The sequence below is a fragment of the Lipotes vexillifer genome, unplaced genomic scaffold (genome assembly GCF_000442215.2).
Source record: "Lipotes vexillifer unplaced genomic scaffold, Lipotes_vexillifer_v1.1 scaffold481, whole genome shotgun sequence".
NCBI lineage: Eukaryota > Metazoa > Chordata > Mammalia > Artiodactyla > Lipotidae > Lipotes > Lipotes vexillifer.
This window is the reverse complement of record NW_006789873.1, coordinates 2,936,952-2,949,957: the sequence shown is the minus strand read 5'-3', so window position 1 is coordinate 2,949,957 and position 13,006 is coordinate 2,936,952. Positions and strand designations below refer to the sequence as shown.

The window sequence follows — 13,006 nt, the reverse complement described above, 5'->3', positions numbered from 1 at the left end:
AGCCGCGGCTTGCGCCCGTCTCTGGGGTCCGAGCTTTCAGCCGCGGCTCGCGCCAGTCTCTGGAGCTCCTTTAGGCAGCGCTCTTAAAAGCCCTCTCCTCGCGCCCCAGGAAACACAGAGGCGAGAAAAAGTCTCTCGCCTCCTCAGCAGGTGCAGCCTTTTTCCCGGACTCCCTCCCGGCTAGCCGTGGCGCACTCACCCCCTGCAGGCTGTCTTCACGCCGCCAACCCCAGTCCTCTCCCTGCGCTTCGACCGAAGCCTGAGCCTCATCTCCCAGCCCCGCCCGCCCCGGTGGGTGAGCAGACAAGCCTCTCGGGCTGGTGAGTGCCGGTCGGCACCGATCCCCTGTGCGGGAATCTCCCCGCTCTGCCCCCCGCACCCCTGTGGCTGCGCTCTCCCCCGCGGACCCGAAGCTCCCCCTCCGCCTCCCGCAGTCTTTGCCCGCGAAGGGGCTTCCTAGTGTGTGGAGACCTTTCCTCCTTCACGGCTCCCTCCCACTGGTGCAGGTGCCGTCCCTATTCTTTTGTCTCTGTTTTTAATTAATTTTTTCTCTTGCCCTACCCAGGTACGTGGGGAGTTTCTTGCCTTTTGGGAGGTCTGAGGTCTTCTGCCAGCGTTCAGTAGGGGTTCTGTAGGAGTTGTTCCACGTGTAGATGTATTTCTGGTGTATCTGTGGGGAGGAAGGTGATCTCCGCGTCTTACTTCTCCGCCATCTTTTGACATGCAGATTTGATCACGTGTCTCTCACACATACACACACACCTTCACATACTCAGCTCCCGTTAGTGGCCTTGTATTACTCATAGGATTAAAAAAATTTTCTTCATAGAGCCTAAAAAACTATGCATGGTTTGGTCTCTACCTTCCTCTCCAGCCTCAGTTTGTACTAAGTTTCTCCCTTGTTTTCTGGGCTTCAGCCCGGCAGCCTCATTTTAGTCCTGCAATACTTGGCATTATTTTCCCACCACAAGACTACTGCATGTCCTGTTGCCTCTACTTAGAATGATCTTCCCACCCTTCTTCATCTGATTAACTTCTATTCTTCCTCCAGATCTCGCTCATGCATCACTTTTTCAGGGAAGACTGCCTTCCTTTGCCTCCATAACTAGGTCAAACCAATCTATTCTAGGCTCTTATGACAACCCTCGTACCTCTTCTTCATAGTACCTGTCACAGATGCAGTTTTTCATGTGTGTGTGCTTATTAATATCTGTCTTCCTCACTACATTTTATGGGTAGGGCCTTCATCATTCTTTGCTCACTCACCATTACATCCCCAGTGCCTAGTACAGGGCCTGGCATGTGGTAGATGTCCAATAAATCTTTTCAGGCTGACTGAACAAGTGGAAATGAAGAAGGCTTGGAATGAGAGGAGAGTAGTGTGGGGAACCCTAATCCTACAGCTATTGGAAAAGGAAGAATTGACATGACAGTTTATGTTAGCGAAGAGGTTTAAGAGATGAAGACAGAGAAATGTCAGAGAACTTGACTTTTGCTTTTGGGCTACTTGGAGAACAGTGGTGATATTCATAGAAATAGGAAAATTGGGAGGGCAGCTTCACTCGGAAGAAAAACACCCACTTCAGGTTCGGATAAGTGGAATTTGGAATGATGGTAGAACATCCAAGTGAAAATGGTGCCTAGTAAAATTCAACACTGAGTCACAATTTTTTACCAGTTCAAATCAGCCAAATTGAAATCACGCATATTTACCATTGGGAAATTAGCATTTTGAGTTTATCTACCGGGGAAGCATAATACCTATGATGTAGGAATAATTATGGTGGTAGATAATCTACTAACTTATTTCACTGTTTCGAGCATTAAAATTACTTTTAATTTGCATATATAGAAATTCTGAGATGTGTGTGGGATATTCTTTGGGATTTTGTGGTCATTAGCAAGTAGAATGAGTGACAATCAGAAACCTACAACTAACTGTATAGATGAGTAGACAAAAGTTCACACATTTATAAAAAGAAAACTCAAAGTGATATAAGAAGTACTTTTTTACTTAATTTTACAGCATTGTTTCAATTATCAGAGATTCACATCCTACTAGGCAGTATCAAGAAACCGGTACATTTCAGCAGCACAATATTTATTTCAAGCTTCTGCCTTCAAATTTTTCCATAACTGCAAGTAAAAAGAGAATTGTCAGGATCTTGGCTCCCATTTTTGCAGATGGCTTTACCACAGCCAACTGGCTTAGCAAACCTGTTACAGTGTCACTTATATCACATTTGAGGAGTGTGGCATCCCAGGGCCTGAATCACTCCCTATGAATGCACTAATTGTTGAGAGAAGATTTCACAATTCCCATTCCTTTACAAATGATTAATGGTTGAGCTGCGTTAACTTTCTAGGAAGACAGTAAAACACTACATAACACAAAAGCCTAAGTAATCTTCTTTGATGCAGCATTCAAATAGCACTGTTAGAGAAATCCATAACAAGTAAACTCTTTTAGAACACAGAGGATGGGAGTTAGGCATGATATTTTTATCTGGAGAGGGCTGAGCTATAGATGTTAATTGTCATTGACACTTCCTGTAAGCATCTTGAAAAGAAGCATAAGACTGAGAAAAAGAAAAACAAATGAGTTGAACAAAATTGCCAAACAGGTGGCATTTTAAGTACCAGATATCTCCTAGGAATTAATGCAACTTTCATTTTAACTTAAAACCTGGATTTGTATATTTCAGCAAACCTCCCATTGAATCTTTCAGATGAAAGTGGTTTCTTTCCAGAGACATTACTGTCTCAAGGTTTTTCCTCTAAAGTCTTTATTAATAAAAACTCAAATCTTCCTTCACTAAATCACAGAATTTTAGCACTGTGTTGGAGATTGTATTCAATCCCCTCATTTAGAGATTAGGCCCAGAGAGGTTCAGTGTTGAGAAGATGAGATTTCCACCGGTGAAATATGTAGAGAAGAAATAAGACAGTGTGTGCTAGTGCTTCAATTATCCAGTACCCATAAGTGCATGCCCTCAATTTACACAGAATCATCACAAACCCCGGAGAAAGAAGAGACTCTACCTAAAAGAATCAAGAATTAGCAAATTTAGATAAAAAAAAGCCAAGTTCTGCAAATGCTGAACTGCTCAAGAGAAAGCTATCACCTAAAATAGTCAGACACAAACTTTAGAAGAGAGAATCACAGTGCTAAACCAGAACATGAAGGCACCCTTGCAAGCCCAGGCATTGAAACCCAATGTGGATCCCAATTACAGCCATGCCCTGAAACAATATTCCTTAACTAATCACTAATATCCCAAATAGAGGTAATCCAATCAAACGTCAGTAGCTTTTTAACCAGGATCCATAGGGATTAAAGATCCATGGAAGCAACCTAAGTGTCCATCAACAGATGAATGGATAAAGAAGATGTGGCACATATATACAATGGAATATTACTCAGCCATAAAAAGGAACGAAATTGAGTTATTTGTAGTGAGGTGGATGGACCTAGAGACTGTCATACAGAGTGAAGTAAGTCAGAAAGAGAAAGACAAATACTGTATGCTAACACATATATATGGAATCTAAGGGGAAAAAAAGGTCATGAAGAACCTAGGGGTAAGACGGGAATAAAGACACAGACCTACTAGAGAATGAACTTGAGGACATGGGGAGGGGGGAGGGTAAGTTGTGACAAAGTGAGAGAGTGGCATGGACATATATACACTGCCAAACATAAAATAGCTAGCTAGTGGGAAGCAGCCGCATAGCACAGGGAGATCAGCTCGGTGCTTTGTGACCACCTGGAGGGGTGGGATAGGGAGGGTGGGAGGGTGGGAGGGAGGGAGACGCAAGAGGGAAGAGATATGGGAACATATGTATATGTATAACTGATTCACTTTGCTATAAAGCAGAAACTAACACACCATTGTAAAGCAATTATACTCCAATAAAGATGTTAAAAAAAAAAAACAATCACAGATTATGTGATTGTCCATGTAGAAAATCTCAAGGAACCTAAAAAAACCTAAAACACAAAAAACCTCCTGGGACTTAAAAGTGAGTTTAGTAAGGTTGGAGGATACAAATTAACACCAAGCAAAGAGTTCTTAGACTTGACACCAAAAGCATGATCCACAAAAAGAAAAATCAATAAATTATACTTCACCAAAACTAAAAGCTTTTGCTTGGTGAAAGCCCATGTGAAAAGGATAAATGAGTAATCTACAGATTAGGAGAAAATATTTGCAAAGCATATATCCAACAAAGGACTAGAATATATAAAGAACTCTCAAGATTCCATATTAAAAATAAAAAATCCAATGAAAACATGTGCAATGAATTAGGAGTTTGGGATTAACATACACACACTACTATATACAAACTGGTAAACAACAAAGACCTACTGTATAGCACAGGGAACTCTACTCAATATCTTGTAATAACCTATAATAGAAAAGAATCTGAAAAAGAATATATACATGTATAACTGAATCACTTTGCTGTACACTTGAAACTAACACAACATAGTAAATTAACTATACCTCAATAAAAAAGAGAGAAAAATCAGTAAAAGACATGAATAGTTCACTGAAGAGGTTATACAGATGGCAAATAATCACAGGAAAAGATATTCAACATCATTAGGCATCAGAGAAATGCAAATTAAAACCACAATGAAAATCACTACACACTTACCAGGATGGGTAAAATTGAAAAATAGTGACAACACCCAATGCTGGCAAGGATGCAGAGAAACTGGACCACTCATACTTTGCTCATGGAACAGAATATGACACAACCACCTTGGAAAACAATCTGAGAGTTTTATATAAAACTAAATGTGCAACTACCATAATGCCCAGCCATTACACTTTTGGGCATTTATCCCAGAGAAATGAAAACTTATTCTCACACAGAAACCTGTACAGAAATGTTGATAGCAGGCTTTTCTTATTTTCTTTTTTTCTTATTTTCTGTAATAGGCAAAAATTAGAATCAGCCCAGATGCCTTTTAAGAAGTGAATGGCTAGACAAACAGTGATATATCCATGCCATAGAATCCTATTCTACCATGGAAAGAAACAAACTATGGATACATACAACAACCTGGATGACTCTCCAGAGAATGATGCTAAGTGGAAAAAAAAGCCAATCCTTAAAGGTTACATATTTCATGACTCCATTTATTAACGTTTTTGAAATGACAAAATTTTACAGAGGACAGATTAGTTGTAGTTGTCAAGGGTTAGGGATGTGGGGGGAAAGGGAAGGAGGGAGGTGGGCGTGTTTATAACAGGGCAACACGATGGATGGTTGCAGTGTTGAAACCATTCAGTATCTTTTTTTTTTTTTTTGCGGTACGCGGGCCTCTCACTGTTGTGGCCTCTCCCGTTGCGGAGCACAGGCTCCCGCGTCCCCTGCATTGGCAGGTGGACCCCCAACCACTGCGCCACCAGGGAAGCCCCCATTCAGTATCTTGACTGTGGTGGTGGACACGTAAACCTACACGGGTGATAAAACTGTATAGAACTCAATACACACACACACACACACGCAAATGAGTACAAGTAAAACTAGAGAAACCTGAATAAGATCAGTGGATTGTATCCATGTCAATATTCTGGTTGCTATACCATAGTTTTGCAAAATGTTACAATTGGGGAAAACTGGGCAAAGTGTACAGGAGATCTTCAGCTGCATGTCAATAAAAATTCAACTTAAAAGAAGCAAATGCAAAAGCTCACACCGTGCAAGTAGTTGAACGATAACTGAATGTCCATTTGTACTGCAGGGACCACAGAAGCCATTGAGTCTGGCCTCCATCTTTGAAAGGCTTACAAACATGTTTTGCCGCATTCATCCTGTTCCCACTTGTGAACAAGTGATCACTTGCACAAATGATCTGCATGAGCTTTGCTGTCTCTGTATTTTAAAGTGGTGATAATCCATGCTAATTCACAGGGGCCTGTGGGCTTAATTGCCATTTGCTCCTTCACTTTAGACCAAATTGTATTATTGTAATCATTGGGAGCTGGAGAACAGAGGTATAGAGTAGCTGCATATTTATGAGGCATTTTGTTGCGGAGGTACCTGCCAACAGAATATCAAGTAGAACATTTGCTAAGGTACCAAATTCTGCTTGTGATTTGGGTATATCACCTCATATTAAATCTTTGCATTTTTCTAGCCCACATTTTGCATCTGATTTTTCTTTCAATCACGACCTCTGGAAATATAATTCAGAGCATGTTTATTAGATTTGTGAGAGATAATGGTGACCAGAAACTGTCACAGACACATCTGCCTGTGGGGTAGAAAAAATATGAAATGAGCATCTTTAACATGGTGAGAAAAAAAAAATTGTTTTCAAAATGTTGTCTGTATTCAGTTTCCAGGCAAGGACATGAAAAATGAATCCTGCAATAGAGAGAGAGACAGGCTAGAAGCTTCCATCTCTGAATCCATAGGCGAATGTCACCCTGTGCAGGAGACTACAAATAAGGAGGTTTGAATGAACTACAAACAGCTCTTGCTTATCTTTCGTGATGAAAAATGAGGATAGCACCGAGAACTGATGTACAGGGGCAAAACCAAATTGCCTTTTAGCTAGAAGAGCCCATCACAGTGAAACCTTTCCTATCAGAGCTGATAACTGGATAGAAGGCTTAATAGTGGGCCAAAGGCCTTAGAAAGTACATAAACTATATAGTCAATCTCTGCATACTTTAAGAATGGTTAGTTCATAAAGTAATTCAAAGCAGCTGGAGCATTAGATTAATTAATAAATCTTAGCAAATCAATAGCTACACACACACAGGGACCCTATGTTTTGATACAGGGTAGATTTTGCAGAATGGACTCAATTCATGTTACTTCATTCTTTTCCAAGAAGGGATTTCTCAAATGCATTAACTAAGAGAGATTTAATCTACATACCTTTAGGAAGACTCTTCGTATGAAAGGCCATGGCAATTCACTGGCCAGATTAGGTTTTCAAAGACCACTGCTAAGCATATGGATTTAATAGAGCCATACTTCTGGTTCCTTCCATCAACGATAAAGTTACTTTAAACTGCTTTGAATGAGCTGTTCAGGTTTAACCTACTAGCTCGCTTTTGTAATCAGAGCCAGCTAGGACTTTTCTCTTTCATTTTCAAGCCTTCAGAAAGGAGAAAAACCAAATGCCTTCAGGTAGTACCTCAAAGGAATGGCTTTCCTGTTCCTTTGCATTAGTCTGAGCTCAAAGAAACACAGAAACCCTCTGCCATTAACTCAAACAGCATCCAGACCGCTGGTGAAAACCTATCTCCATAGTCTGCAGGAGTTCTATTAGGCATGGATCTAGCCCCCCTTCCCTCGCTACCCTCTCCCGAATCCATAAGAACAGTAAATACTATTCCTCTAAGAATAAGTGAACATTTCAGGAAATGAGAAAAAATTCTATCTTGATGCTGTTATCAATGACTTTACCCATGCTTCAGGACCGCAGCTGTTGATGGTGGAGGTTGGATTTGACGGGAGAGTGGGGTTGTACAGAGAAAAACAATCTTATATTTCCTCCTAAAAACTGGAAAGGAGGGAGGAAATACATGTGTAATTCCCAAAACCCAGTTTTCTTACAAGAATTCCATCTAACAGTTCTCCCGCAACGTCATTGCTCTCAAAAGAAAAATGAATTGGTTTATCAATATTATTCCCCACTAAAAGGGACTGGGACTCTTTGGTAAAATGTCTGATTCTTGGGCTGAGTGGGAAGACTAAAAGATGAGCCTGTAACATCTTGTTGTGCTAGAAAGTACGGAAGTGCTCGAAAAATAATGGGAATGTGTCAAAAGGACACAAGAGCCAGACTGAAGGACTCCCACTGGCCAAATCTGGGCCAATTTGAGCAATAAAATAAATGACAGCAACAGATTGTAACCCATTGAATAAACTAAGAGTCCATGAGTTCATGCTGATATAAACATATAAACAACTGAAGGAATAAATAAGTAAATGTAGAACACTCTCCCTCACAATAGAACACTAACTAATAAATGTAGAAAAATGATGGAGTTCTAAAATTCGTCATTTGGCAATCATCATAGTAATAAGTGATTGAGGCAAGAATCGTCGATAGATATAAAACTACTGGGTGAAAGTTTGATAAGAACAGGATATTGATATAGCCTCCTAATATCTCTCAGGAAATTACTCAATTATAATGGAAAAAGAGTAACTTTGCAGTGGAGAAACCTAACTATCATCATCAGCATCAAGTGATCAAAGTTACCATCACCAGTATTGAGACAAATTGGCATCACGAAAGACAGGGAAAAACTAAGGGTCTGTTCCAGATTAGAATCTAAAGAGACACCATAACTAAATGCAATGTATGATCCTGAATTGGATCCTGGACCAAGTAAAATATAGCTATATTTTATTGGACCAAGTAAAATATAACTATAAGAGAAATTATTAGTACAATTGGCTAAATTTGAATATGGACTATGAATTAGATATTAGTATCATATCAATGTTAAATTTCCTGATTGGGACAACTGTACTGTGGTTATGTAAGAGAATGTCCTTATTCTCAGGAAATTACACACTGAGATATTTAGGGGAAATGAGGCCCTATGTCTGCAACTTAATCTCAAATTGTTAAGAAACAATTTGTGAGTGTGTGTGTGTGTGTGTGTCTGTGTGTGTGTGTGTGTGTGTGTGTGTGTGTGTGTGAGAGAGAGAGAGAGAGAGAGAGAGAGAGAGAGTATGGACGGGGGGAAGAGAAGGGGACAGAGAGAGAGGGAGAATGATAAGACATATGGGGAAAATGTAACAGTGAAGCTGGGTAGAGAATATATAGAAATTTTTTGTCCTATTCTTGCAATTTTTCTGTAAGTTTGAAATCATATCAAAATACAAGACAAAAAGTACTATTTGCTCTACGTTAAAAAGTAGATGACAAAACTGTGGCAACCTTGGGCCCCTCTGAGGAAGACAGAGCCTGGGCCTAGGAGTGGGTTATTTATAGTAGTGAGCAGAAGAGTTCTGCACCACCACTACCCTTGCTAAGGAAGACAATTCATCAGTTACTCACCCCAGCGCACTCTCATGTCAACGGCTGGAATGATCTTGTTGATGAGCCAAACATCTTCTTCCCAACTAACCACGTTTCCGCTCAAACACTTCATAAACTCTTCATTTCCCAGGATGTGGTCCCAGGGTTGAAAGTAGTACAAGCTGCTGGTGAACCTAGGAACCATGCCTTTAACAAGGTCATCCCCTTTCTTGTGAAAATGTCCTAGAACCAGAGTCCCATTAGGCACCAGGTTTTGTGGCTGATCGATCATTACCAGTATCCTTTCTTTACTCAGGAAGAGCTCTAACCTGCCTTTCACGCCATCCCATATCAAGCATATTGTGTGCCACTGAAATGGAGTCAGGTGGTAACGGATGTAAAAGGTCTTGCCCAAGTTGTACACGATTAGCTGCTGATGGTCTCCTGCAAGTCGAAGGTCTATGTCTTCTCTACCCAGGAAAGTAGTTTTAGTAATATAGGAGAAGGCCATCCAATCACTTGATCTGGCACCCACAAATCGCAGGTCAATGCATACTGTGAATCGACTGAGTTCAGGAATGGTGTTGGTCAGGCTTACATATGTGTCAGCTCTGCCATAAAAATCCAACCTTTTTTCTTTTAGTGAAAGTGCATCTGTCCACATTTGGGAAAGGGGAAAGAGAAAACAAATGAAATTTTTGTAACAAAAAAATCAATTTTATCATCTTTTTTAGCCATAGAGTCAAATCCAGATTATACAATACTATTATGAGTCAATACGGGTGCAAGTAAGCCAGAATAGTTGATGTACAAAAATCATCTCTATTTGACATTAGCATGTGACTTGACTTTGGCAGAAGAGCTTCTTCCTAATTATATTTTGCCTGGGCTAATAAGAAAAGTTAGATTCGTGTTCCCAGAGCACACACCAACTGAACATTTTGAGGGGGCAGTTAGAAGTGGGGTTGGGGGGAGACCAAGGAAAAGGCAGCTTGGACTTAAAATTTGCTGCACATGGGCTTCCCTGGTGGTGCAGCGGTTGAGAGTCCGCCTGCCGATGCAGGGGACACGGTTTCGTGCCCCGGTCTGGGAGGATCCCACATGCCACGGAGCGGCTGGGCCCGTGAGCCATGGCCGCTGAGCCTGCGCGTCCGGAGCCTGTGCTCCGCAACGGGAGAGGCCACAACAGTGAGAGGCCTGCATACCACAAAAAAAAAAAAAAAAAAAAATTTGCTGCACATAATCCTCACTCATATAATCAAAAGATGACTATTTCCATCTACCTAACTGCCTTCTTATATTCACGGTGCAACAGCAATTTATTTCTCCAATGCCTTTTCCTGAGCCAAATTACCTGATTTATTGTCTCTGGAGATGGCTTCTCACTGAGGCACTGACAGGGGCCTGAAGGGTGGACAACACTGAAGCTGCAGGGCTTCCGTTTGCATTCAGGAAAGGGAGAAAGGGCGCTGCCCGGAGTGTATCCTGATTCTTCCCTTCCATTTCCTCACTAAGGGGGCTGCAGCTTTAAGAGGCTCAAGATGGCCACGTACCTGGTTACCACTGGCTCTGCAGTCAGGCAACCTGGGTTGGAATCCCAGCTCTGACGCTCATCAGGTGGGTCGCTTTGAGCAAGTAACTTAACCTCCAGATGCCTCACCGTTTGCTTCAGTAAAATGGGAATTCAGGGCCACAGTGTTACATGAATGCACAACCCAGGGCCACCACTATAGTCTACGCCAAATAACACCCCTACCTGCTATCCTTACAAGACTGTTCGAAGATTAAGTGACATGATGTGTGCTCTCAAACATTGCTGAAGGACATGTGCATTGGTACAGTCTTTTGGCGGGCAATTTGGCAATATCTATGAAAGTACAAACTGAGTATGCCCTTTGTTTCATAGGTAGCTATTAATGAATCATGATACTATCACCATCGCATACCTCACAACCCAGGGCACTAGGCAGATATCTGAGGCTTGCTGAACATCAACCTAATTCCACTCCCAGCACAGCCCAAGACAAAGCAGAAAGAGCTTTATGGCAGAATGGAACGTTAACCTTTCTCTGAATTAGGCGTGTAATGTTGGGACCGCCACTCTAGAACTGACAGCCGCAACAGCACACTACACAGGCTGGCAGGAAGTGACAACTTCCCTGCTTTGGGAAGATGTCCCCATATGAAATCTTCTAGATACTCCCCATTCCTCCACTGAATATCCTCCAAAAGCAAATAAATACATGTCTGCCTACACATACTCGCCTGCACACACACACACACACACACACACACACACACACACACACACAGCCATACGCCAGAACTCATAGCATCCACCTGCCAGGGAGCTATTTCTGAACCATTCATGGTGGATGAGCAAGTGCTCTTTTCTGTCCTTGGCTTATGTGATTATAGTATCATCATCTTTCATGTGGCTAATAAATCAAGAGTTAATCCCACATGGCAATAATTGCTATGAAACCCAAGTCTCAATTATGGTTGGTTAACATTGCTTTTCTGTCCAGCCCTCCAAAATGACGTCAAATACAACACTTAAGAATGGTTATTATGGTGAACATAAATCTCCAGGGCTTACTTGTCCCTTAAAAGAGAATGTATCGTAACTTCACATGCTCTACCAGGGCTCTGCTCTCTGCAGTATGATAGTATAAAACCAGTTGCCAAAGGACATGAACAAGCAAGTAACTAAATCAGAAATATAAAAAGATGGGCTCTCACTATTTTTAAAACACAAGTTAGAACAACAATTAGATACCATTTTTTGCCTTTTAGAATGATAACACTTTGGACTGAGAATATCTAGTACTGACTAGCCTGTGGGGAAACAAGTCACTTTAAAACACTGCTGGTGGTGGGAGTACAATTAGTACAGTCTGTCTTTTTTTTTTTTGAAGGGCAATTTGCCAATATCTATGAAAATTTTAATTGTACATAATTGTGCATATGCTTTTGACCCAGCAATTCCATTTCTATCCATTTATTCTAGACAAACATACATGTGTACAAAGCTGCAAGTACAAGGATATTTATTGCAGCATTGTTTGTAATTGAGAAAAAAAAAGAGGAAAATCTCTATGTCTCAAGAAGTTAATTGTCACCTCTATACACTGGAATAGTAAAACAAACAAAGTGCATGTATAGAGTCATGGAGAGATTTCCAAGGTTTACTATTATGTGAAATGAGAGTTACATAAGTATAGATATAGTATCATTCTATTTCAAAAATAAGAGAAAAATGTGTGTACTGGCATACACTAGAAAAAAATCTGAAAGAATACACTCCAGATAAGAATGCATATCTTCAGGTTTGAGATTTAGGGAGATTTTTACTTTCTATGTTATTTCAGTAATATTTGCATTTTTAAAATAAATAATGTGTTACATTTATAATCAGAAAAATAAGGATGGATAGATGATAGGTAGGTAGATAGATAGATAGATAGATAGATAGACAGACAGATAGATAGATAGATAGATAGATAGATAGATAGATAGGACAGATAGATAGAAACCACTTGTGGCCATCCTTAAGTTTCTGCAGACAGAGGTAAGTCTTGCTTAGATCTGAGCAGAAGTGTGGTGTAGTGGAATCCAAAAAGGCCAGATTCAAGTCCCAGTTCTGCCCCTTCCTAGCTGCGTGAACATGGGAAATGAATGCAGGTAAAAGCATTTAAAATTTTAAAAAATTTTTTTAATGAAATATAGCTGATTTACCATGTTGTGTTAGTTTTGGGTGCACAGCAAAGTGATTTGGATATACATGTATATTATGTATATATATGTAATTTATATACATATATAATATGTATATTCTTTTACAGATTCTTTTCCATTATAGGTTTTTACATGATATTGAATATAGTTCCCTGTGCTATACAGTAGGTCCTTGTTGGTTATCTATTTTACATATAGTAATGTGTATATAGTAGTGTGTACATGTTAATCCCAAACTCTTAATTTATCCCTCCCCCATGT

General features: G+C 40.4%; 1 protein-coding gene across 1 annotated transcript in view; it reads right to left on the bottom strand.

The window, feature by feature from the left end:
* ADGRG4 (adhesion G protein-coupled receptor G4) overlaps window positions 1–9,671 on the bottom strand; it is an 81,041-nt gene extending 71,370 nt beyond the window's left edge. The window contains 1 exon segment of the mRNA XM_007462916.1: window positions 9,047–9,671. Coding sequence (XP_007462978.1) covers window positions 9,047–9,671 — 625 coding nt within the window.
* Window positions 9,672–13,006: the final 3,335 nt, after the last annotated feature.